Source organism: Gobio gobio (assembly GCF_949357685.1).
Source record: "Gobio gobio genome assembly, chromosome: 13".
Classification (NCBI taxonomy): Eukaryota; Metazoa; Chordata; class Actinopteri; order Cypriniformes; family Gobionidae; genus Gobio; species Gobio gobio.
The window spans coordinates 35,305,573-35,332,251 of record NC_137106.1 but is presented as its reverse complement, the minus strand read 5'-3'; the positions used below and the strand labels follow the sequence as shown (position 1 = coordinate 35,332,251).

At 38.8% G+C, this 26,679-nt stretch overlaps 1 protein-coding gene across 5 annotated transcripts in view; it reads left to right on the top strand.

Annotated features, from left to right (window-relative positions):
* The window catches only part of ralgapa1 (Ral GTPase activating protein catalytic subunit alpha 1), a 100,296-nt gene that overhangs the window by 71,761 nt on the left and 1,856 nt on the right, over nt 1-26,679 (top strand). For 3 of the 5 annotated variants that reach the window (XM_079832434.1, XM_079832433.1, XM_079832437.1), the window contains 2 exons: nt 1,328-1,455; nt 20,500-20,624. In XM_079832434.1, coding sequence (XP_079688560.1) covers nt 1,328-1,455; nt 20,500-20,624 — 253 coding nt within the window. Of the gene's footprint in view, nt 1-1,327; nt 1,456-20,499; nt 20,625-23,531; nt 23,563-23,734; nt 26,563-26,679 lie in introns of those variants that run through there. The other 2 variants (XM_079832435.1, XM_079832436.1) reach the window with 2 other exon arrangements.

Below are 26,679 nucleotides of genomic sequence, written 5' to 3'. Positions count from 1 at the left end.
TGACTGGTAGTGCGTAAACCTTGAAAACCTAATAATGAATAGTGTTAGATGACTAAATATTTATTTTACTACAAAAAAAGGACATTTGACACCTTTGACTCTTTTTGAAACCCTCGTCCACACTTTGAGGGGGGAAAAAGGATTTTAATGAATGTCAAAGAAAGAGATTGATATAAAGTAAAATAGAGATATTTGGTTATTGTGTTTATATTTGTTTCTGCATCACCCATTTATTTTTCTGTAAATGAGCCAAATGCTTTGAACAGGAGACAGTGGAAGCAAATCTGTCTTTGGGCACTACCAGCCATTGCTTCCTGCTCAGTTATGTCAGGGCTAATTGAATGAATGGGATTCTCAGAATCGAATTCCGCTGTGGAGATGGATCCGAGACGAGAGGCTCAGTCTTTCATGCAGTCTGAGGAAATGTAGAAAGATGGAGAGATAAAGAAAGACGAGGCCTGGCTTTTATGAAAGTCCATTTAGACCCCATTTCAGTGCATAAGGGCTATTCACTGTGTCTTTTCTGCTTAATGTCAGGGGGTTTTCTGTAACAGGCTGAAATACGTCGAAGGTTTTGACATTTCCATGACTCCTTTTATTTGAAGGATAAAGCTACTAGCGTATATGCTGTGTGAAGGCTTGTTCACAGGAAATCTTATTGCGACTATGTGTTTGCAAACAACTTTATACCAAAACTATTCCCTCTGACTGAAAAAAAAGGTTTAGAAACCTGAATAAACTGAATAAATGTTTGGTATGTGAAAACAAATAACATACACTACTGTTAAAAAGTTTGGGGTCAGTAAGATTTGTTTTTAAAAGAAATTAATACTTTTATTCAGCAAAGAGGACACATTAAATTGATCAAAAATCACGGCCAAGACATTCATAATGCTGCAAAATATTTCTGTTTCAAATAAATGTTGTTCTTTTGAACTCTCCATAAGAATCCTGGAAAAAAGTATCACCGTTTCCACAAAAATATTATTCAGCATAACATTGTTTTCAACATTGATAATAGTAAGAAATGTGTCTTGAGCAGAAAATCAGCATATTAGAATGATTTCTGAAGGATCACTGAAGAGTGACTAAAAATATACCATTCCCTATATGATATTTTAGACTCAATGTGAAGGAGTTTGTAGAGATTCATTATTTTGTTTTACAATCTTGTCATGCACATTTTTCGTGTGTGTGTGTGTGTGTGACTGTGAATAGGCCTTAATACTGATTGAAATGTGTGCTTTGTTCCTGCTTGGAGCGTGTCACATTTTGCTCTTAACAGTCCACTAACTGTTCATATATCATGTCATCTCATTTTCCACAGGTGCCATTCTTCGGTCCCTTGTTTGATGGAGCCATAGTGGATGGAAATATCTTACCCACAGTGGTGCGAGCCACAGCCATCAACGCCAGTAGAGCTCTGAAATCCCTCATTCCTCTTTACCAAAATTTGTATCCTTTTCCCAGACTAATGAGTGCACATTTTGTCATGTTTAAGGTGGCAGAAACCTATTATCATTGTTACCGCCTGCTTGGTTCGTTTTCTGCTCTGTCCTCCTGCCGTACAGACCTGGCTCACATGTGTACGGATTGACTTGCAAGCGGTCAGGTTGGTCTCTCTCAGGTAGAGCCGCTCAATAATTATTGACATCTTATTTCTCACATGTAGAGCACCGCTCTCTACACACCCAGTCAGGCGGGTGATGGAATCATTCTGATCATCCCTCAATGCCTACTAACCGTGATGCACAGCCATTTGCTTTTGAAATCCTTCTCTGGCAATTAGCTTTTTTCTCTCTCTCTCTTTTTCGCGATCACACATGTGGGTCTTTTTGACCACTTTTCAGTTATTATTATACATGTACAACATACAATATCTCTTTAAAAAAACGTATATAAGTACTTGTGTTTGTCGTTTACCTTTACATAATTATTAGGGCTGTCAAACTAATGTAAAAATCTAATGGAAATCGATTTATGGAATAAAAGTAGCGTTATTTAAACTACCATTCAAAGCTTTGGGCTTGTTAGATGTGTTTTTGAAAGAAGTATTTTATGCTTACCAGGGCTGCATTTAGTTGAGTAATATTGTGAAACATTATAACAATTTAAAACTTTTATATATTTTAAAATGTAATTTTGTTCCTATGATGTCAAAGCTGAATTTTCAGCAGTCACGGTGTCACATTCTAATAATTCTAATCTGCGTAATATTTTTTGGCTAAACCATGATGCATTTTTTTCAGAATTCTTCAGGATTGAGGAGCAGAATTAGTTTGAAATCAAAATCTTTTGTAACATTATAAATGTCTTTACTGTCACTGTATTGCATCCTTGCTTGATTTGAAAAAAAAAAAAAAAACTTTTGAAGGGTTGTGTATATATTATTATTACATATATTATTATTGCATTTTCATTTACTTGATCCCATACGTTTTGATGCATTTTTGAGAATCTGTTTTTTTTCTTTATAATATCGATCCAATACCTTTTTTAACACTGCATTAAATTATGAGATTAATTACAATTTATATATTAAAATTGATTGACAGCCCTAATAATTAGTGGTGCTTGCAAAGTGTATTTATATTGCTCATGTTTTATGGTTAGGGATTTGGACCTGTACACATCCTGCTGCATATCTCAAATCATGTGACTTGTGGTTGAGGACCGGTGTGCTCTTCCTTTCCGAAGTGGCGAGTGAGAAAAATCCCATAGATTTACACGAAGGGCGAACCTGAGCCATATCACACCGCAATATCACTGGCAGTCAGCTCTTTTGACCCTCAAAGTATAATCATATATAATAAGAAAAGAGCACTTTTAAAGAAATGTTGATGTCCTTCAGTCTGAACGAACCACACAGGCTGGATTTGAACTTGTGCATGGTCAAGTTGCCACTATAAAATAGTTTTTTGTCTTCAAACCGTTTACAACCACAATTACATCCACTATATGCTTTAGATAATGTTAAATATCTAAGCTTTTCCCAGTCCAAACCCAGCCTCTCTGGCTCGTTGGTACCGAAGACCTTTAACCTTTCTTTAAGAGCACTCTTTTCTTATCGAAGAGATGCTACTTCCAGAAAACAAAGCAAAGATGGAGAGGAGGGGAGAAAATGAGAGAGAAAAGGGGGGGAAAGCGATTCTCATCTGCCATGTCCTCCAAGCCAGAGAGATTGTTTGGCTCAGCTTGAGTCTTTCGCTCGCAGCAATCTCGCCCATCTGTGTGCCTGCGCGGAGCTCGATAGTGGACTGAGCTATTGATTGGCGTGAGCCGCACAGGTCGATGCTCCTGACAGCCTGAATTACAGTAATCTGTCATTATCGACGGATGTCTCTCCAAACCTTTTCTCTCTCTCTGTCTGTTTTTCTTTCAGCCTGATTCCCTTTATTTTGAAACTATCCTTCCCTCTTTTTTCTCTCTTTCTTTGAGCACCCTCGCACCTTATTTTCTTTCTGTCCTGTGCGAATAATTGATGACTGTGAGGGAGGGATGGATGGCAGGCTAGTAGTGATTAGAAGATCTATGTGCCAAAACGGCTGCTCTCCTACGCGGAAAACGGCCTGTGGGACTAAGAGGACCCCAGGGATGCGAGAAAGGAAGTCACTGTATATCCTGCTTACCTGTTGATGGTGTAGCCACATGAAGTCATTGCAGAGAGAGAGAGAGAAAGGGATGTAACCTAATTGTCCCCTTAACATCCTAGTATCTCTAAATCAATCACTAGCGGGTGGGGTGGTGTAGTTGTTAAAGTGCAGAGCGGGTGAAGTTGCTGGTTCAGCCCTCATAAGGAGCTAGCCATGAGCCATCATCAATGTAATCAATTCATGACATTGTTCTGTGGCAACGTCATGATTTGAAATCTAGATTACATTTCAGATCAGTTCGATTTTATTTAGTTTATCAATTCAGTTATTGATATTTTATTTATAATTGCTTACGTAAAATCTCTGCTGTAAATTATACAACACATTATAAATTACATTCATTATTAATTATTAATTTAGCTTGTTTTGAGAACGGGAGTGCGCTGGCTGCACTATATGTTGTTGATTCATTTAAAAACAGCTCACGGGAGTCATTTGTTTCGGGATTTAGGACACACTGATTGTGTCTTTGTTTTTGTTTTACAACCCCAAATCGTTAAAAAGTTGGGACAGTATGGAAAACGCAAAAAAAAAAAAAAAGTCTTAAGGTGGGCAACAGTATGGGGTCTTCGTTGTCGCATTTTGCACTTCACTTCAACCCGTACCCTCTTCCTCCGCAGCCAGGACTTTGTAATGTGTGCAGAATGTGGTTTTGCATTGTCTTGTTGAAATATGCATGGACGTCCCTGGAAAAGATTTCTTCTTGAAGGCAGCATATTATGCTCCAAAATCTCTATGTACTTTTCAGCATTAATGGTGCCTTCACAGAAGTGCAAGTTACCTTTGCCAAGGGCACTGACACAACCCCATACCATGACAGACCCTGGCTTTTGGACTTGTTGCTGGTAACAGTCTGGATGATCCTTTTCTTCTTTGGTCCGGAGCACACGGCGTCCATTCCTCCCAAAAAATACCTGAAATACTGATTCATCTGACCACAGTACACGTTTCCACTGTGTGATGGTCCATCCCAGATGCCTCCGAGCCCAGAGAAGTCGATGGCGCTTCTGGACACTGTTAACATAGGGCTTCCTTTTGGCACAGTACAGTTTTAACTGGCATTTGTGGATGTAACTACGTATTGTGGTACTTGACAAAAGTTTGCCAAAGTAGTCCTGAGCCCATGTGGTGATATCGCTTATAGATGAATGACGATTCTTGATGCAGTGCGCCTGAGGGATCGGAGATCACGGTTGTTCAGCTTAGGCTTGCGCCCTTGTCCTTTACGCACTGAAATTCCTCCAGATTCCTTGAATCTTTTAATTATGTTATGCACTGTTGAATGTGAAATATCCAAATCTCTTCCTGTCTTTCTTTGAGGAACATTGTTTTTAAACATTTCAATAATTTTCTCACGTATTTGTTGGCAAACTGGCGATCCTCTGCCCATCTTTGCTCCTAAAGGATTAGACCTTTCTTGGATGCTGCTTTTGTACCAAATCATAATTACAATCACCTGTTGACATCACCTGTTTAAAATCACATCATTATTTAACCATTTTACCTCATTACTAGCCCTAAATTGATCCTGTCCCAACTTTTTTTGAAATGTGTTGCTGGTCTGAATGACAGGAAAGGATGCATATTTACAAATGACATGAAGTTGACCAGACAAAACATGAAATATTTTGTGTTCATATTGTCTGCAATGAAATACAAGTCAAAGTAAATTTAGAAATCACTTCTTTTTTTTTTTTTTTTTTGCGTTTTCCATACTGTCACAACTTTTTCTGATTTGGGGTTGTACAAAAAAAAAACTGGCTCATAAGATAAATTTCTTCATGAATTGGGCTGCATTGGTCATGCTATTTGTTTTTTATTCACTAAAAGAGCCATTTGTCTGGGGTTGTAAGCTACACTTATTGTGCTGTATGTTTTTGATTCACTAAGAGAACCGGCTCACAAGAGTCATTTGTTCATGGATTGGGCAACATTGGTCGCACTATGTGTTTTTGATTTACTAAAATATCCAGCTCATAAGAGTAATTTGTTTTGGGATTCAAGCTACACTTATTGTGCTGTATGTTTTTGATTCACTAAACGAACCGGCTCATAAGAGTCATTTGTTTTAGGATTCAAACTAAGCCAATTGTGCTGTATTTTCTTTATTCACTAAAAGAACCAGCTCATAAGAGTCATTTGTTCATGGATTGGACTACATTTGTTACACAATGTGTTTTTGATTCACTAAAGGAACCGCTCTCAAGATGAATTTGTTTTTAGATTCAAGCTAAGCTGATTGTGCTGTATGTTTTTGATTCACTAAAAGAACCGGCTCATAAGAGTCATTTGCCATGGATTGGGCTATATTGGTCATACTGTGGCTGAATCCGAAATCACCCCCTATACCCTCAAATAGGGCATTATTTGAGGGGACAGCAATTTGTAGTTGTGTCCGAGTGCACTTATTCAATCCCACATTACACCGCAATGAGTGTACAGCTGATGTACACACAATGGCTGTCTGAATTCACTCACTTGTTTTCATTCACTCCTTCAAGTGAACTATATTAGTGGTCTAACATAGGGAATAGTGAATGGTGGTTTAGGGGGTGATTTCGGATTCAGCCTATGTGTTTTTGATTCACTAAAAGAACCGGCTTATAAGAGTAATTTGTTTTAGGATTCAAGCTACACTGTTTGTGCTGTACGTTTTTGATTCACTAAAAGAACTAGCCCATAAAGAGTAATTTATTCATGGATTGGGCTACATTGGTCATACTGTGTTTTTGATTCACTTAAAGAACCGGCTAATAAGATTAATTTGTTTTAGGAATCAAGCTACACTGTTTATGCTGTACGTTTTTGAACTGACTTCTAAGAATCATTTGTTCATAAATTCTGGTACATTGATTGCACCATATCAGTGTCTCATATAATTCACTAAAAGAAGTGACTCATAGCTGTCAATCGTTAGGTTAATTGGACTATACTGGTTGCATTGTTAGTCAGTCTAACAGTCAGTTGGTGTTTGGGTTGATTTGTGTAATTGGAAAGAAGTGGAAGTAGTTAAAGTAACTTTCGAGGCTTCCATTGCGTCTCTTTTTCTGTAAAATCAAGCTCATTTTCTTCCATCTGAAATGCGTCATACACTGAGCCTCAGGTTACCTACTTTAGTTTCACACAAAAACTGACAATTAGATTTGCTGTGGATACACATCAGGTGCTGTTCTTACTGTAGAGCTCCTCATTTAGAAATGTTTAAATGGTGCACCAGCCGCTTTCGTAACAATCAACTGACACATGGTCATCAAAATCCCCTTTTTAGCTCTGCAGAGACATGTGTTGTGAGTAAATGATTTCGATTTAAGAAAGACAGACCAGCATTTTTCTTTTCTAAAGAGTCCACAGTCAAGCCACTTCAAAACAGCCTAATTTTTTCCATTAAACTCTATAAACTCAGACTGCTGCTCTCACTTTTTTCATTCATCTCTTCCTTTTTCTCGTTTTGTAAGCCAACACGCCTCAACCTCTCTTGTGCCTGACTCTAAGTTCCAGTTCTTTCTCTTGGCCCGGGGCTGCGTCCATCTGCCTCCCCGTGCACTGATCCCTCATTCGGCATGACTGTGAAATTAGGGCCTGGAATGGATAGAAAGGGGCCTCTTTGGTCTTAATGTCTGTTGGAGGGAAAGAAAAAAAACAGAAGATAGCAGGTAGCTGGCGTGGGTCAATGTTATGAATGCTGGGCAGACAAAATAACAGGGTTAAACCGCAGATAGCACAGGAGTAATCCAAAGGGCCATGTGTGGAAAAAAAGAGCCCGAGCTCGGGGCCTTCCAGCCAGCCTCAGTCTCTGAGGGCACCATGTTGGGCCTGAGTGATAAAATGTTCTGCTACAGTCTGGGCTGCCATATGTGGAAGTGTGTGTGCGTTTTAAACACCCCATTTTGATTAGAGCTAGTTGACCTGTCTCTCCCCCAGGCTACCGGATTGTTACAGCTACTCGGTTCCTTGTAACACATCCTGGAATTAAGTGGATCTAGATCTTGTCCTTCAACCCCCGATTGTGCTGCGAGAAACCCACATTATCTGATCCGTCTGGCTCGCGGCTGCGAGTTGGCCGGGGGGAGATTGGGTGTTGTTGGCTTGGACTTGATAAAAAAAAATGTAAAAAAACACGCAAGTCTAAGAGTCACGGCCATCTTCCATCTGTCAGTGGTCGATTGGGACGCAGGGGGAGAGGAGGGGACGTGCTAAGCGGCTTCCCCATTGGCCGTGCCAGTCCAGTGGTGTGTGTGGGACCGCGCCAGCTCCGGCATGACAGTGGGGGCAGGCCCGCTGGCTGCTGATTGGCAGCGATAAGTGCCGGGCTGCTGGGGTCAGCATATGGCAGGGCGTGATAGCGGAGAGAGTGGAAGAGCTTTGGGTCATAGCCTCCTTCCTTCTGACTCTGGCTTTTCCAAAGGCAACCGAGCTGATGGAAGCAGCAGGCCAGCGCTTCCCCTTTTGTCCCCATGCTTGAGCGGCCTGCACACACACACACTCAACATATCCACAGCCAAACGCCTAACGGGCAGCGCTGCCACACACTGCCAGCTCTCACAATGGGCCCCATTGTGTTCCAGTAACAACGTGGTTTGTTGGTGTGTGTGTGTGAAGGGGGATGGAAGGTTGCGCTATTCACTAATTGTCCTGTCAGTGCTGAAAAGGGGTTGGAACAGATGGGGGGGGGGGTGTATTGGTGGGGTCAGTCCTTAATTGCTTTTGCCATTTTCTTTCTCTTTATTTTGTGCATTAGTAATCATTGTAACTGCACAAGCGACCCCCGTCACTGTTCATGTCTGTGTTTTTTTTCCAGCACAGTTCACCTCAGTGGCCTGCGATGGCATTAATATGTCGATCAATCACTGGGCCACTCCTCCTAACTTCTCCCCTGTTTTGACCTGTTATCACCGACAGCTTCATCCTCAGACTTTCCAGTCAGTCAAGCACAGGCCGTGTGTGAATGAGTGAGGTGCAGGGTGTGTTAACAAAAAAAAAATGTTGTTGTGTGGCCCCCTCCGTCTCGGGATAGATTGGTAAACAACAAGCTCCCTGGGGGTGCGTGGCGATGGGGATTGTGGGTCTGACTCTTACAAGGTGTTTAGGATGCGCTGCAGGCTCCTGACATGGAGTTTGTGGTTAGTGTAGCAGATATCTGTCTGTCGGTCTGTCTGTCTGTCTGACTGTCATTCTGCCTCTTTCTGTTTGTCTTGTCTGTCTGTCTGTCTTCTATTGTTCTGTCTGTCTGTCTGTCATTTTATCTGTGTCATTCTGTCTCTGTCTGTCTGTCTTCTATTGTTTCGTCTCATTCTATCTGTCTGTCATCCTGTCTCCATCCATCCATGCATCTGTCTGTCTATTTATCTGTCTGTCTGTCTATCTATCTATCTATCTATCTATCTATCTATCTATCTATCTATCTATCTATCTATCTATCTATCTATCTATCTATCTATCTATCTATCTATCTATCTATCTATCTATCTATCTATCTATCTGTCTGTCTGTCTGTCTGTCTGTCTGTCTATCTGTCTATCCGTCTATCCATCCATCTATACATCTATCCATCCATCTATCTATCTATCCGTCCATCTATCTATCTATCTATCTATCTATCTATCTATCTATCTATCTATCTATCTATCTATCTATCTATCTATCTATCTATCTATCTATCATCTAGCTATCTATCTATCATCTATCTATCTACAATTTCCATCCTTCCATCATTTTCTCTGTAATTTCAAGACTTTTTCAAGAAAAATAATTTTGAATCTTTTCTTGACAAAACCTTGTTTGAAAGTTTGTTTTGCTTTTGTAGTTATGAATTTCCATCTATTGAATTTTTGCCTCCTTGCGTTCAAATTTGAATTGCAATTCTGCATTCTGTTTGATTTTGATACCTCAATTCAAATTGAGGAAATTTTATGGAGACATTCTCAATTTAATGATCAATAACTTGTGATCCTGGTCTGCCAGGACCCAAGTTATGGATGATAATGTAACACAATTTATAAAAAATGTAATTACTTGTAAGGGATGAATTCAGAGTAAATTACCCCTAAAACATATTTGCAGCCTCTGTTCTCAAAAATAAATCACACAATATCTTCATTCTAGTGGATTCTAGGGTCTAAAATTGTCTATGGTGAATAGAGGCCATCTTTGTTAAAACTAGAAATGCTAAATGATGAGAGAAAATGATCTTCATATTTTATATAGTTTTGACTGGTGGAGCTGTGAAAATGATCCACAGAACTTGATAATAATCATTTATTTTTTTAAATGTTGCAAGCTTGTCCATCTGTGCATCAAAACCTGCTGAAACATGTTAGAAGATAAACACTCCTTGTGCAAATTCTGCAAAACTCAATGCGATTTAAAGAATTAATAGCCATGGCATTTGAAAGCCGTGGTGAAAAATCTCCACTCCCCGTAGAACCACAAAATCAGGTTACCGTTTAAAAAAGACATGCATGGGAGGCAGATGGCGAGGCCACCTTTACTCATTCATACTAATCAGGACCTCCATGTACGTGTAGCTCGCCGCACACACGCTTCTCTCTGATAGCATTAGCGCTGACTTGTGCGTCGTGAATGTTAAATAAATGTTGCATTTGCAACGGCAGCACGCACATCACTTTCCCCCTGGGGCGCGGGGACAGGACACAGGGCGATAAATCGGGCCGGACGCTCTTGGGGCTGTATTTCACGATCCCTCCAATTTGGTTTCAGCAGAGATTAATAGGAGAGGCTGTGATGCTGGAGCCCGGGCCCAGATCAGTGTCTCGGAGCCCCAGGCAACGGTGCATTAGCTTGGGCTATCTCTCCTCTCATCTGCTTGTGCCACACGGAGACATTGGCCGTAATGACGGGGCTATGGCAGCCAGCCGCAGCACCGTGCCTCGCTAATAAAATCACTGTTAGGGCCACGATATCAGCAGGCATCAGATGGAAAAAATAAACCGATTAGCCTGCACTTCAGGGCACACATAGATTTCTGTAATTATACTCTGTAAAACTCCTCAAATTTGATTATTTGTGTGATGTTTTTCTCTGTCACTTTTCTGATCTCGTTCTCTTTCTCTCTCAAGCATCAGTGCATATGTAGTTTTATTTGGCTTCCTAGATCTTGATAACTGTTGTTTTTAAGGTTTATCTTCCAAATTGTTTTGATTGACACTTGATATTTGATTCATATTTTTTCAGCATGCATAATTGGGTAGATCTGGTTAGATTGCTTAGTCGATGGGAGATCTTAAAGTCGTCCTGAAATGGAAATTGCAATCGTCTTTTATTCCCTATTGTGACGTTGAGTGAAACAGCTTCTCAAATGAGGTAAAAATGTAGGACGGGACTTGATTTTTTTCCATCAGGAATTGATTGGATGGTTGGATCATTGTCCCTTCCCATTGCTGTCTGTGATCTGTGTCTGTGTTGTCCCCTGCCCTCACGCCATTAAACACGTCATTAGAGAAGAGAATCATTTTAAATATTCCATAAAACAAGAATTGTCCGTTTTTATTTCATGGTGTCTTTAATAGCAAGAGCTAGTTTGACGCTCCATTAAAGTGGTGTGACTGAAAACTGTATATCAGCTAAGTGATTTCTCATAGGGTTTGACAGACGTGTCCTGACAAAAGCACCTGTGGAGACCTTGTGGTTTGTGGTTTGAGTGAGCGGACTCCTCTGTGCGCATCCCACCGGGTTGTGTGTGAGGATACGAGAGCCGTTCGACAGCCGGACAGTGGCTCTCTCTGTGGGGCTGCGGATCCTTCTCTGGGTTTCTTTTGAAAGGTGCCAATGATGTCCTACTGAGGAATTCTCAGCACAGATAATAACAACCACACCATGTGGAGAAAATGACTGATCATGTGTGTAATTAAAATGAGCTGTGTGTGTGTGTGCGATTTGGGACCGTGGTCTCACCACGCTCGTCAGCTACTGTGCTGTGTTAATTTGCAAGGCGAGAGCAGGGAATAGCTGTGCTCTCAGAGAGTGGAGATATTGCCCATCCTTGTGCTGCTGTCACACATCCGATTGTCCCAGAACTCTTGGCTGCACTGATGTTTCCAAGCACAAGTGTCCTTTGAGATGCCCTGTTTTTGTTTGTGTTCTCACTGTATTTTATGATTAATTCGGACATCACTTCAGTATAATGAACACGTTGTAGCCGGACTCATGCTCTAGGCAGAACTGAATTGAAACTGCCATTTCATTGCTTTGATTTGAATTAAATTTCAATCGAGGTAGCAAACAGGATGCAGAGTTGAACTGAAAAGAAGTAGAATTAAAGTAGAAGTAGAATTAGAAGTACAATGAATCTAGAAGTAGAATTAAAATTAATCAAACAAGAAATTTATATAAAAGTATGTTTTTTTAACACAAACTTTGAATGATGGCAGTCTTTTTTGAAAACTTTGAGTTAAAGCCTTTTGAAATTTGAAAGATAGATTGGATGGATGGATAGAAGGATGGATGATATATCGATGGATGATGGATTATAGATGGATGGATGGATGATGGATTATAGATGGATGGATGGATGGTGGATGGATGGATGGATGGATTATAGATGGATGGATGATTGATTATGGATGGATGGATGGTGGATGGATGATGGATTATAGATGGTTGGATGGATGATGGATTATAGATGGATGGATGGATGATGGATTATAGATGGATGGATGGATCGATGGATTATAGATGGATGGATGGATGATGGATTATAGATGGATGGATGATGGATTATAGATGGATAATGGATTATAGATGGATGGATGGATGGCTGGATGATGGATTATGGATGGATGGATGGATGGATGATGTATTATAGATGGATGGCTGGATGATGGATTATGGATTATAGATGGAAGGATGATGTATTATAGATGGATGGATGGCTGGATGATGGATTATAAATGGATGATTGATTATAGATGGATGGATATTGGATAATAGATGGATGGATGGATGATGGATTATAGATGGATGGATGGATGATGTTTTATAGATGGATGGATGATGGATTTTAGGTGGATTGATTATAGATGGATGGGTGATGTATTATAGATAGATGGACGGATGGATGGATGGATGATGGATTATAGATGGATGGATGGATGGATTATAGATGGATGGATGGATGATTGATTATGGATGGATGGATGGTGGATGGATGATGGATTATAGATGGTTGGATGGATGATGGATTATAGATGGATGGATGGATCGATGGATTATAGATGGAAGGATGATGTATTATAGATGGATGGATGGCTGGATGATGGATTATAGATGGATGATGGATTATAGATGGATGGATGATGGATTATAGATGTATAGATGATGGATGGATGATGGATTATAGATGGATGGATGGATGATGTTTTATAGATGGATGGATGATGGATTTTAGGTGGATTGATTATAGATGGATGGGTGATGTATTATAGATAGATGGACGGATGGATGGATGGATGATGGATTATAGATGGATGGATGGATGGTGGATGGATGGATGGATGGATGGATTATAGATGGATGGATGGATGATTGATTATGGATGGATGGATGGTGGATGGATGATGGATTATAGATGGTTGGATGGATGATGGATTATAGATGGATGGATGATGTATTATAGATGGATGGATGGCTGGATGATGGATTATAGATGGATGATGGATTATAGATGGATGGATGATGGATTATAGATGTATAGATGATGGATGGATGATGGATTATAGATGGATGATGGATTATAGATGGATGGATGATGGATTATAGATGGATGGATGATGGATTATAGATGTATAGATGATGGATGGATGATGGATTATAGATGGATGGATATTGGATTATAGATGGATGATGGATTATAGATGGATGAATGATGGTTTATAGGTGGATGGATTATAGATGGATGGATGATGTATTATAGATAGATGGATGGATGATGGATTATAGATGATGGATGGATGTATGATGGATGGATGATGGATTATAGATGGATGGATGATGGATTATGAATGATGGATTATGGATGGATGGATGGATGGATGGATGGTGGAATATAGGTGGATGATGGATTATAGATGGATGGATGGATGATGGATGGATTATGGATGGATGGATGATGGATTATAGATGGATGGATGGATGGATGGATGGATGGATGGATGGATGGATGGATGGATTATAGATGGATGGATGGATGGATGGATGGATGGATGGATGATGGATTATGGATGGATGGATGGATGGATGGATGGATGGTGGATGGATGATGGATTATAGATGGATGGATGGATGGATGGATGGATGGATGGGTGGGTGGGTGGGTGGTTGGATGGATGGATGGATGGATGGATGGATGGATGGATGGATGGATGGATGGATGGATGGATGGATGGATGGATGGATGGATGGATGGATGGATGGATGGATGGATGGATGGATGGATGGATGGATGGATGGATGGATGGATGGATAGATAGATAGATAGATAGATAGATAGATAGATAGATAGATAGATAGATAGATAGATAGATAGATAGATAGATAGATAGATAGATAGATAGATAGATAGATAGATAGATAGATAGATAGATAGATAGCATCATATTGAATAAATTAAAATATTGTGGAAGAGAACTTAATTTCCTAGAATGCATTAACTGTGTTGATTTATTTTAAATTACAGTCAGTAAATTCCCCTTCCTGTCATTCGCATTCAGATTTATATTCCAACTTCCTGTGGGGTTTGGCCAATTCAATTCAACTTAACCCTCAAGAATTGAAAGGGAGCCAATTGTTCAAATTTTCACTATGGTGATAGAGAGACATCAGAACTGCTGGCATAAGAACACAGAGGTCATTGACATCTACCTAGAAGTGCTCACCAGACAGACACCATGCCATCAGAGAGGAGCTGTCAGTGTGTCAAGGTGGCTGTCAAGACTTTGACATTATAAAAGGCTTCTCCTCCTTTCTAGAGGTGCGCTTGTGTTCTCCTCCACTGCCACCAGCTTCAAGAGGGGGAGGGAATGAAGTCGGGGGTAGCAGGAGTGATCAATTTGGAAGCTATCAGCACCAGCATGTTCGGAGTGCTGAATTAACACACCACCAGGGACTGTTCCTGGAGCCCACCACGAGCCCTTCACTCCTAATGTGCTAACAAGCTCACTTTTGCTGTCTCTTCAGTGGCAATTTCTCTCTTTCCTTCCAGAGCCCAGGAGTTCAGCGCGGTGACAATGAAAAGCTCTGTAGGAGGGGGGGAAGAGGCCAGGAGTATTTTTCCCCCCTTCTGCCTTTCATCCGCAGGGAAAATGAGTTTCTGGTAATGCACAAAAGGCTCTTTTTTATCCTCCTCTTCTCTACTAGCATGTGATGCTAGAGAGGGCGCGAAAACCCGGCACGCACTCTCTTAAAAGGACTTTCTCCTTTTTAACAAGCCGTCATAAAAAAAACACCACCCATCAAAAATTCAATTACAGTGGATGCAAGGCCCGGGTTATTTGGGTGAATACACGGTGCAAAAAAAAAAAAGAAGCACCATGTATGAGAAGGAAAAAGAAGAACTGTTTTTCCCTTTACCTCTCTCTTTGTGACACACAAAGAGCATCTGAAGTCAACAGCGGAGAGGATTTGTTGTCTTGGTGACAGGGTGGCATTAGAGGCTCATCTCAGGTTCAGGATGGTGGCCACATGTTGGGCGGCTCTGAGAGGGCTATTAAGACGCACAGCGGTGCTGCTCATGCTTTGCTCTCGCTGTTTGGAGTGGTTGCCCCTTGTAGCCGGACCATCGGCATAAAATATGGCCCACTTTGCAGTTTATTCTGGCCATGAACCATCTACGTAGCAGAGTTGTAATCAAATTCCCAAGAACCAGATCCTGACTAATACCTGACCAAGACTAGACCCTTCAAGACCCTGACCTTTCAGTCCAAGAACCAGGTTTTCCATTTTGGTGACCTGAAATGGAGAAAAGGATTATTTAATTGCAGCTTCAAACACTTTTTGTTTATTTATACAGTGGTCTGTGTTAATTTTTTTGATAAAAGTACAAATTTGTAAATATAATTTTTAGTAAATTCTACTCTGAATAAAATGGTATATAATTTGCACCACCGTTCAAAAGTTTGAGGCCTACACTAAAGCTGCATTTATTTGATCAGAAACATAGTAAAAAACGTAATATTGTGAAATATTATGACAATTTTATGGGCCCTATCTTGCACCCAGCGCAATTGACTTTGTACACCGACGCATGTGTCATTCCTATTTTGCACCCGCGCAAAGCGCGCTTTTCCCTCCACAGAAGCACGTCGCTAAACTAGTGAATGAACTTGCGCTCCCTGGGCGGTTCAGCGCAAAAAAGGAGGCGTGTTCCGGCGCAAACAATCCCTGGTGCTATTTTGCTGTTCCATTAAACAATTGCGCCACTGACCAGAAAAAACCTAGTCTAAAGTCAGTGGCGCGTTGTTCATTATGCTATTTTAAGGGCGCATGCTTGACCATAATGTATAGCGTGCACAACGCGCATACACTTTGCTCATGTAATCTACACAGATGCAACAGTTATTTTTGCAAATCATAAATTGTTACACTAAAAAAATATTAACACATGAGATGACGGAAATCATTGTGGTGTGCCACGAAGATGTGAAAAAAAGATGTGAAAAAAATAGGCATAAATCTAGCTTACAAATGATTCAGGCTAATTGTAATAATTAAGGATAAGACCTGTTTGCCCAATAGTGGCAAGACATATATGTATATAAGGACATCTGACAAATTGGTTTGTCCGTCAAGAACCAGGAAAAAAAATCGACTGAAAGACTGAAAAAAAAAGACTGTGAAATCACCTTTACCATAATGTACAACATTACAACTTCACTTCTCTGTCTTTCACTGCTCTTACAAGAACATCAGTCTCCTCGGCTGTGAACCGCTCCTGGCATGCGCCTGGTAAATACGCATGGGCGTCAGTTTGGTTTGAAATGTGCTGGGGACAGAGACGCATTCAGAAGTGCATTTTCAGAAGTGCTGGGTACATTTTTTTTTCTCTTTCGCGCAGGTCATGTTTTGAAAGACTATGTCCTGCAGCTTACTAATGTAAATAAATAAAAATGTCAGATGAGAGACATATTGCGGGTCTTATAGCCTATCTTACTCATGCCGACGAAAGCGCCCCGCGAATTCTTTAATATTTTTCATTTTTGCAATTTTTTTTACCACTTCATTATCAGAGTCCCACTGGAGCCCGTGTTTTTTTTAATCCTCCCTATTACACATTAGTTACAGCCATTAAAATAGTTCAGTTTTGTTTTTAATGTCAAAGTAGATATATTTCGTTTTGTTTCTTTATTAAGTTAATTTAGAAAAATGTTTAAAGCATTTAATGTTTGTTAAACTAAAGTTTTTGCTTTTTAAAGTGACGACCAAGCGGCCAGCGGCCGACAGTGAGTTAACCCAACACTTTAGCCTCTGAAATCAACACTTGACTTGTCTTGCTTATAAAATCCATATAAACACTTAAAGCATCGTTTAAACGTTTAGCCTATTATCACCACCATCACAGTAAAAAGGCATTTTTGACTAGATGAGGCAGGCAGATCGCAACGGCGCGCGCAAACAAAACGGGCTACACAATCTAAACAAATAATTAAAAATAAAAAACATGCTGGTTGTCTTACCTTAGGCTACACCTCTCCGCGAAATGAATATATATCCGATCTTCAATTCCCGCGCTATATGCACATTTAACGGAGTTCATGTCAACGAAATCAACCGATATGAGTATTTTATTCATCAGCTCTTTTCAACATCAAAGACCGCATTATGAGAACGAGCGACCTAAACACTGGTAAGAGCCTTTAGTCTCATTAATTTTAATGAAGATGATTGTGCTTTTGAGCATCTAAAACTTAGCTTATTTTCAGTTTCACTTGTGGCAGTTTGCGTGTTGGCTTGCTTTACTCATTTGCGGCGATGCGTGTTGCATAGATAATTATGATATTTGTGGCTGCACCGGGGTCCGTCATTACGCTAAATCATGAGCGGTCCATGGCACCTGCTACCCATGGCTGTTAAGAACTGTATAGGCTACATCAATCCATTACAACAATTTCGTGTTATGGGCACTGCCACTGATACAGGCAGCGGAAGAGCCTATTTTACGGAGCTTGCATCTGCTTTTCAAACGTTTTTACAACAAAAGATGTCGTTAAAACGACATAAGATCTCGTTATTATGAGAAAAGATGTAGTTAAAACGACATAAGATATCGTTATTACGACACAATTGAGTGGAAAAAATAATATGTGTGTGTCAGCAATGCTTCACCGCAAAATTGAACTCGAGGTTTAAAAAAAAAAAAAAAAAGTGGTGGGCACAAAAGGACTCATGACGAAATCTGGTGGGTACGCGTCCCCCCCGAAATCGACGCCTATGTAAATACGCCATAATAATAGCAATCCATAATGGAACTTGCGCACCTGCTTTTAAAGGGAATGTTGGATGACGCTCGGATTGGTTTATTCACGTTACGCCCAAACCACACCTATGAATAATGAAGCTACTTCAGACCAACCCATTTTAGATTTGCGCCGGGCGCAAGAGCCATTTATCCCGCCGGGAAAATAGCAACAGCGCCGAGACCCGCCCACAAAGTTACTTGCGCTTCACGCTTTGACACTTGCGTTTCAGATCGTTAAAATAGGGCCCAAAATAACTGTTTTCTATTTTAATATATTTTAAAATGTAATTTATTCCTGTGATGCGTTGTGTGATCCTTCAGAGCTTTGGTGCTTATGAAACATTTCTTATTATTTTCAATTATGAAAACAGTTGTGCTGCTCAATTCCTTTGTGGGAAACATGACGCATTTTTTCAGGATTTAGTTTTTAACAGAGAGTTCAGATAAAACCATTTATTGAAAAAAAAAAAAAATCTTACGTAACATTATAAGTGTCTTTACCGTCACATTTGATTATTTTAAAGCATCCTTGCTGAATAAAGGTATTAATTCCATAAAAAAACTATTAACTATGACTTTTGCCTCCATAAACTACAAATTACTGCTTATTTAATTAATAGTAATAGTAATGTAGTAGTGGTGAAGTTTAGGTATTGGGTAGGATTAAGGGATATAGATTATGGTTATGCAAAATAAGGCATTAATATGTGCTTTATCAGTATTCATAAACAGCCAATATCCTAGTAATATGCATGCTAATAAGCTACTAGTTTAAGGTGCTGTATGTAAGAATGACAGCTCGTGGTTGAAGTGGTACTGCAGTCCAAATTTAAACTATTGTTTGCCCCGCCCCTCCTCAGACTCGATGCTCACACGGGTTGCCAGTTTGAGTTTCAGATTCGAGTGCAATTGACAATTGGATACTTACACACTGCAACTTGATGAACTGATTTATCTGCATTTTAATATGCTTCAGTTCCGAGAGATTTTTAGATGGATGCAGAGGCTTTTTAGGTCGGGTAGAATCTGCGATCTCTCACCCAGTTTGTTTACTGGCTTCCATGGCAGCAATACGCGTTGTTTTCCACCAACTGGCAACCTGTGGTGGCGAAATACTATTGGGTAAAATGGCATTCCAACACGTAACGCAAATTTCAAAGTAGAGTAACTGGCTGTAGCATAGTTTCTCAGGGAAATGAGTGTGTGAACAATGTTTCCTAAATATCTGCAAACATATTGTGGTATTTTTATGCTTTAGTACAGTCAAAAACTTACATACAGCACCTTAGCGATAGTGAGAATCAGACCCTAAACTATAGCGTTACCAAAAAAAACTTACCCCACACTTTTGAACAATAGATCAATATTATATTTATGTTGTGTATATATCAGATGAATCTTCTGTATATGTATTTTAGCTGGCAATTTAGCATTTGACGGTTGGTGTATTACCTGTTAATGGTTCATGAGGTAGTTCTGGCCTTACTCTCAATCATATGGAAGTGCAGAACAGGGAGGACACAGTTGAAGTCTGCAATCAGAAGCTTTGAATTCATTTGTATCAGCCCTGACTGAATGTTTTAGTCAGTAAGACTGTATGAGTGCTATTCTGAGCTGTTAACACGGCTGTCAAGACCATCACGGCTCTGTCATGGCGTGTGTCTAATTACGTCACACCCACCGACACTTTCGCTAGCTGCTTTCTCTTCTCCTCTGTGGGAACTTCTCACCCGTTCACTCCAGGGTTTGCTCTCAAACAGCAGGACCCGTCGGCAGGAAACGGGTCTGCTGGAGACAGGAAAAGGCAAACGACAGATCTGCGTGAGTGTTGCGTTTCCTGGTGGAGATGCTCCGTGTGCCTCTTCACCCGCAGAAACACCCCAAAAACAGCCGAGAATATCCTCCCCCTGCCTCGTCCCAGCAGGCCCTCCGTGTATCTCGCACACTCCATTTCTCACCGCTACTTCGAGTTTCTCCAGTGACGCAGCATCCGTCGTTATCCGAACCGCGTTGTTCTTGGTTTACGAAGTTATGAATGCAGCAAAGACCATATGCTACCGGACTATTTAATCAAATCGTCCCCATTAACAGAATCCCTCCTTTTAAACCCATACACAGCGGCGTAATCCAATCCCTTCCATTTACTCAATACCATCATTTTTCTTAACCGAATAACACCGACAGTAAGATGTCCATTGATACCCAATGTCACCATGCGTAAAGCAATGACAGCTTTGTAATACAGTTTACAGTATGATGGGAGAATTATTAACCCATGGCATCCTGGTTAACTGTTTGACCCCTATTGATGTGTGTGTTTTTGTTGCTTTTGAAATCGATTCACCAACCTTGTTTGACCTTAACTCATACGTTTATCAGCTACGAAGAGAGAGCGAGATATCTGGAGACGATAGTCCAGCACCACTTGGAGCCGACAACGTTCGAGGACTATGCGGCTCGGGTTTTCTGCCCTGCACCTTTCCACCATCTCCCATCTGAAGCAGGTGGGCGTCATTGACTTAATGAATTGATGCTTAATTCTGTCACCTTACACCGCTCACCATTCACCTTCACAATTCCATCCAGTTAGACTCTCTGGCCTTTTGTTGCATGTCATAGCCCCATCAGTTGAGACTGTAGAATCACACTTACTTATTTTTACATTAACATGTTTATGCATTGGGCTTACTCTTTTATCCAAAACGACTTACATTGCATTCAATATATATATATATATATATATATATATATATATATATATATATATATATATATATATATATATATATATATATATATATATATATATATATATATATATATATATATATATATATATATATATATATATATATATATATATATATATATATATATATATATATATATATATATATATATATATATATATATATATATATATATATATATATATATATATATTATATATATATATATATACAGTCAAACCAAAAATTATTCAGGCACCAGATATAATTTTATATACTAGTGGGTGCAGGTCAGGACACTATAGTTCATTTATGTAAGTGAGGCTGGCAAAATAAAGTAAACCGGGACATATTATACACAAAAATTCTTCATACAATGGACTACCAGTAAAATTAATAAAAAAAATTGGGACCAAAATTATTCAGACACTTTGACCTGACAATTTTTTGCTTAAGTGTTTTTTCTTTAATTGCTAATGTGACCTTTTACACCACAGACTGAACAAAATTAAGCATTGCTTGGTAATTGGTTTTATATAATTGTGTACTTAAATTTAACAGCTGATTGGTTGATTGTAATCCATTGCATACCTTTCTATCAAAGTTATCTGACATTATCAAGATTAATTTGTTCTTGTCATATTTTCTAAACTATAGCGAATAAACTGTAATGTGAGAAATGTTGAGGGTGTCTGAATAAATTTTGGTTTGACTAATATTTATATATATATATATATATATATATATATATATATATATATATATATATATATATATATATATATATATATATATATATACACACACACACACACACACACACACACACACACACACACACACACACACACACACAGTTAGCGCGTCTTTACATTGACTTAACATGGAAATCACTTGCTCCAGACGCTCAATTCGCGTTAAAGGGATAGTTCACCCAAAAAGAAAATGATTCCATGATTTACTCACCCTTAAGCCATCCTAGGTGTATATGACTTACTTCTTTCAGACCAATACAATCAGAGTTATATTAAAAATGTCCTGGGTGTTCCAAGCTTTCTAATGGCAGTGAATGGCAGCCCAAAAATTTAAGCCCACAAAAGTGCATCCATCCAATATAAAAGTAATCCATACGGCTCCAGTGGGTTAATAAAGGGCTTCTGAAGCGAAGCGAGGCATTTGTGCACTTTTTTGGGCTGCCATTCACTGCCATTATAATTCTTAGAAGAGCCAGGACATTTTTGATTTAACTCTGATTGTATCCGTATGAAAGAAGAATCTCATATAAATCATGGGCAAATTTTCACTTTTGAGTGAACTAACCCTTTAAAGTGACAGCAGCCTAATAAACCAGTTGCTGTGATATCTGAATCATTAATGTTAATCAAAGAACAAAGGTAACAGAGAAAATTGTAGCTTTAATAATGATTAATATATATTTAATTTATGCAACTGATTTATTAGGCTGCTGTCACTTTAAAGGGTTTGATAACTTTATTAAATTTCTGTATATTTCCTACCTGTTAGATGGTAGGAAGGCCACAGATAAATATAACATTTATTATAATGGGTTTATGTGAAGATTGTTTTGAGTTCACTTTTAACAAAGATTAAAAGTTAACCTAATACATGTTGAAATTGATAGCTTTCAGTTAGACTGTAATGTTGAATGTCTATCATTAATATTTAAAAAGAATCAATTTCATAAAGAAATCAGTAGCTGTATTAATATCAGTGATACTGGCCTTCACTCATAAAAAGATGCTATTGCTACAAATATTTAAAATAAACTGTCTTTAAGTTGTTTCTACATTCATTTGGAGAGTAACTGTGAAATGATTACAATATAAAAAATAAAAATAAAAAAATTTATCGACAGCACTAAAATATATATATATACACACTACCATTCAAAAGTTGGGGTCGGTAAGATAGATGTTTGTTTTTGAAAGAAGTCTCTTATGCTCAACAAGGCTGCATTTATTAGATCACACATAGTCAAAACAGTAATATTGTGAAATATTATTACAATGTAAACACCAACTGTTGTTTTTGAGGAAACTATTATACATTTTAATAGAAAGAACAGCTCTTTTTTTTAAATAGAAATTCAAACTTTTGTAGCTTTGTAAATATTTTGCTGTCACTTTTTATCAATTTAATGCATATTTGTTAATTTCCTTCAAAACAAAAATCTTACTGACCTCAAACTTTTGAATGTTGGAGCATTTTAAGAAGTTCTTGCGTTCTCTGGGAATCAAACCCAAGGCCTTGCCGTTTCTAGTGCCATGCTCTCTGCTATTTGATGCTAACCTTACAATGAACATAACAACAGAACTTGAATCAAAGGTAGTCCAGAAATAGCATTAAGCCATTATTTTGGGAGAAGTTTCTGGGAAAATAATTGAGGATAAATTCCTTTCAAGAGAGTTCATTGACATTTTCCAGATGAGTCATTAAGCCTTTAATTTAATGACACATGCATGCCTGTGCAAAAAATCTTTTGTCTGGTATTTTATGCAAATGAAGTCGTTTTTCAAACCCAACGCTTTTATTCTGGCATTTGTGTTGGGCTCCTGGTACCTTTCTAAACACAAATGATCATTTTCTTTTCCTTTTCTTTATTTAATTTTTTTTTCATTCCCATTTTATTTTTATTTTGTTTATCTTATGTTTCCCCTTCAGATCATAATCTATCACTTGTGTATATCTAAAGGTAAGATTCCTGAAGATGCCGTACACTGAGACTGCCTGATTGTCTTATACGTTTGTTTGGCTTGTATCGACGTTATGAGCTCCTTCTCTTTTTGCTTTATCTTGTTTGTTTGATTCCTTTATAGACTGACATATGTTCCCTTCTTTTTCCATGTCCTCTATGTTTTGTTCAGTGGGAAGTCTGCGACATTCATTGCATGGCATGTTCACACCAGATCCCTAACATTGACCAACATTTACACTCTTTAACACTCTCAGATGCCACTCCTCTAGGTTCCTCTAAGGCTGTGTTCTCTTGGTTCTTTTGGTCCGGATCAAATACGAAAATTATACATTTAGTCCTGGTTTGTTTAGCGTTTACTGTCATTTTTAACACCGAGCCACATAATACAAAACATTAAGTACGGCTTTTATGGCTCTGATAAATGCGCTCGTTGTATGTGCATACATTTGGTGACTTTTTTTACCGGTTGAGAACTCACGAAGAGCTTATAAAATGTGTAAAGGAGTCAAAACAGCAGTAGGAACCCCTCCATCACACACACAAACAAAGATCTGCTGTGAGGAGACGTGGATCTGACGCCTGTACCGATCTGTGATGGGCAATATCGTGACTATGATGAGAAAAAACAGGTGTGCTTGAGCATTATGGCCTTTTTAGGGTCGCATCTTGTGATTTTGTTTCGTTTAGATGTCTTTGTTCCGTGTTGCGTTCATATTTCAGTCAAACAGCACCAGAGTCCGTTTGGAAGTGTACCGAGACACACCGCTTCTTTGGCCACCTTCACACTTGAACCGTACTAACAGCAATCGCACCAGAGTCCGTTTTAATAGAACCAAACCTGCCAAGTGTGAACACACCCTAAGTCATGTCTGTGTCTGGCATGATCTTACAGCTTCACTCACCTCATCTTCTGTTCTTTATATCACACATCTGTCTGTCTGTTTGTGTAAATGCTGAATGGAAGCACCAGGTGCCGTGTAACATCTCTCATACGGTTAATAGAGCACAACGGCGGCTGCGTACTTTTTACGCAGCCTTTGTACCGGAAGTATTTGTCCTGTTCCATAAGCATTTCAGAATAAAGAGTCCTTTAATCAACTCTGGCCTAAATCACAACATTATAACAATTCATTGCTAATGTCTTTTATGTCTGGAATAAACTACTCGCCCCTAAATCACTGCAGATCATAATCGAATCTGAGATTTTTGTGCCTTTTTTTACACACTTTTACAGTTTTCTTGTCAGTGAACACTACTACTACTGTGCTGTAATGCTTGCTTTCACCCTATTTTAATTAATGTTAATGTAAAGTTTCTTAAAGCTGCAGTCTGTAGTTTTTCCTCTTTGTCGCCATCTCTGTTCAAAATCTGCAATTCCAGTTATTCGCGGAATTATCAACTTTACGTGAATTGATGAATCCAATGTTATGAGGAGAATGTGCGGCTGTCAGTCACCGCGCCGGTGTGGATACTGACATTCGGAATCACAGATTCTACTTTTTGAAAGCATGACCAACATAAGAATTTTCACCGGAAAATTTTATCTGAACAAGTTATTAGCTAACATCCACTTTTGTTCTGTCCAACTAAGGGGAAAAACGCATGGCAATAAATGATTAAATCTAACGATCGCTTATCATATCACGTCAAACCGTGAAAATTATACTTTGTTTTCAAATTGTTTATGTTAACAACATCAGCATAGCGTGACTACATGTAATTTGTATTAGAGCTACCTGTGGTTTACTTTCCATTTCTGTGCAGTCTAATCGTCATATTACAACAAATGAATGTGGAGTAGAGGTGAATCGCTCCCTCTCATAGCTAGCACAAAATAATTGATATTTACCATAATGCACACAGCAAAACGAGAATGGCTCAACAAAGAAAACTCTAACTGTATGAATTAAGCGTACAAGTGTGCTACTTTTACATAATGTAACCATTGAAATGTCTTAACGGTCCAGCAGAAAAAAAGCCGTCCCTTTGTCTGTTTCGAACCCCTTCAAAACGCGGAGTCCTCACCACCTTTCAGAAGCCATTTTTATCCTTGTTTTCGCATGGGCCCGTTTGAAGTCCCTTTTTTTCCTGTAGCCACTCCGAAAGTCCGAAGTCTTTTGCATTTTACAACGGGTGAATCTCCAATTGTCACTGGTGATTGTCGTTTGAACCTTTCTGGATCCGCTATCAAATTGATACGTTTAATTATATCAAGTGCTGTGAGAAAAGGCTATAAATCTCCACCTCCAACATCCTCACACGCACTTCCAACATCCTCCCTACTAGCCGGGACACCTTCTTTATGTGTACAGATGTGAAGTAATGACGCAAAGACATGCTCGAATTTCCAGTGGAAATCCACCAGTACCACTGGAATTAAAAACATTATTACAAGCTTACCATTGTAAATCGACCTAAGGTAAGCAGTTTTGAACACTGGCTTGGTTATGTACTTGCTCAAAAATTTATTTTGGATAATTTTTAACCCAAAAAAGTTACGGACTGCAGCTTTAAGCTTCTGTTAGCCTTGCAAAAATAAATTACAAAATCATCTTTTGATTGGAAATCAACTGGAAATCAATAATTTTATTCAGAACGGGTGCATTAATTTGATCAAAAGTCACAGAAAAGACATTGTTACAAGAGATTTCTATTTCAAATAAATGCTGTTCTTTTGAATGTTCTATTCATCAAAGAATCTTGAATAAAATGTATCACGGTTTCCATAAATTATCGATATTAATGATAAATGTGTTTTTTTTTTAGCAGCAAATCAGCATATTAGTATAATTTCTGAAGGATCATGTGACACTGAAGACTGGAGTAATGATGCTGAAAATGCAGCTTTGAAATCACAGGAATAAATCTCATTTTGAAATCTATTAGAAATAGAAAACGTTTTTTAAAAATTGTAATATTTCACAATGTTACTGTTTTTTATTGTATTCCTGACCAAATAAATGCATAAGCGTAAAAGCTTCTGAATGGAAGTGTATCAAAAACCTCAGCGCTCATGTGTAGATCCTGTTTTCAAATATTTTGATGAATAATCTTGCATTATATGATTATGTGAATGGCATTTTACTTCCGGAGCCCTACTGCTGAGTGCGCTTG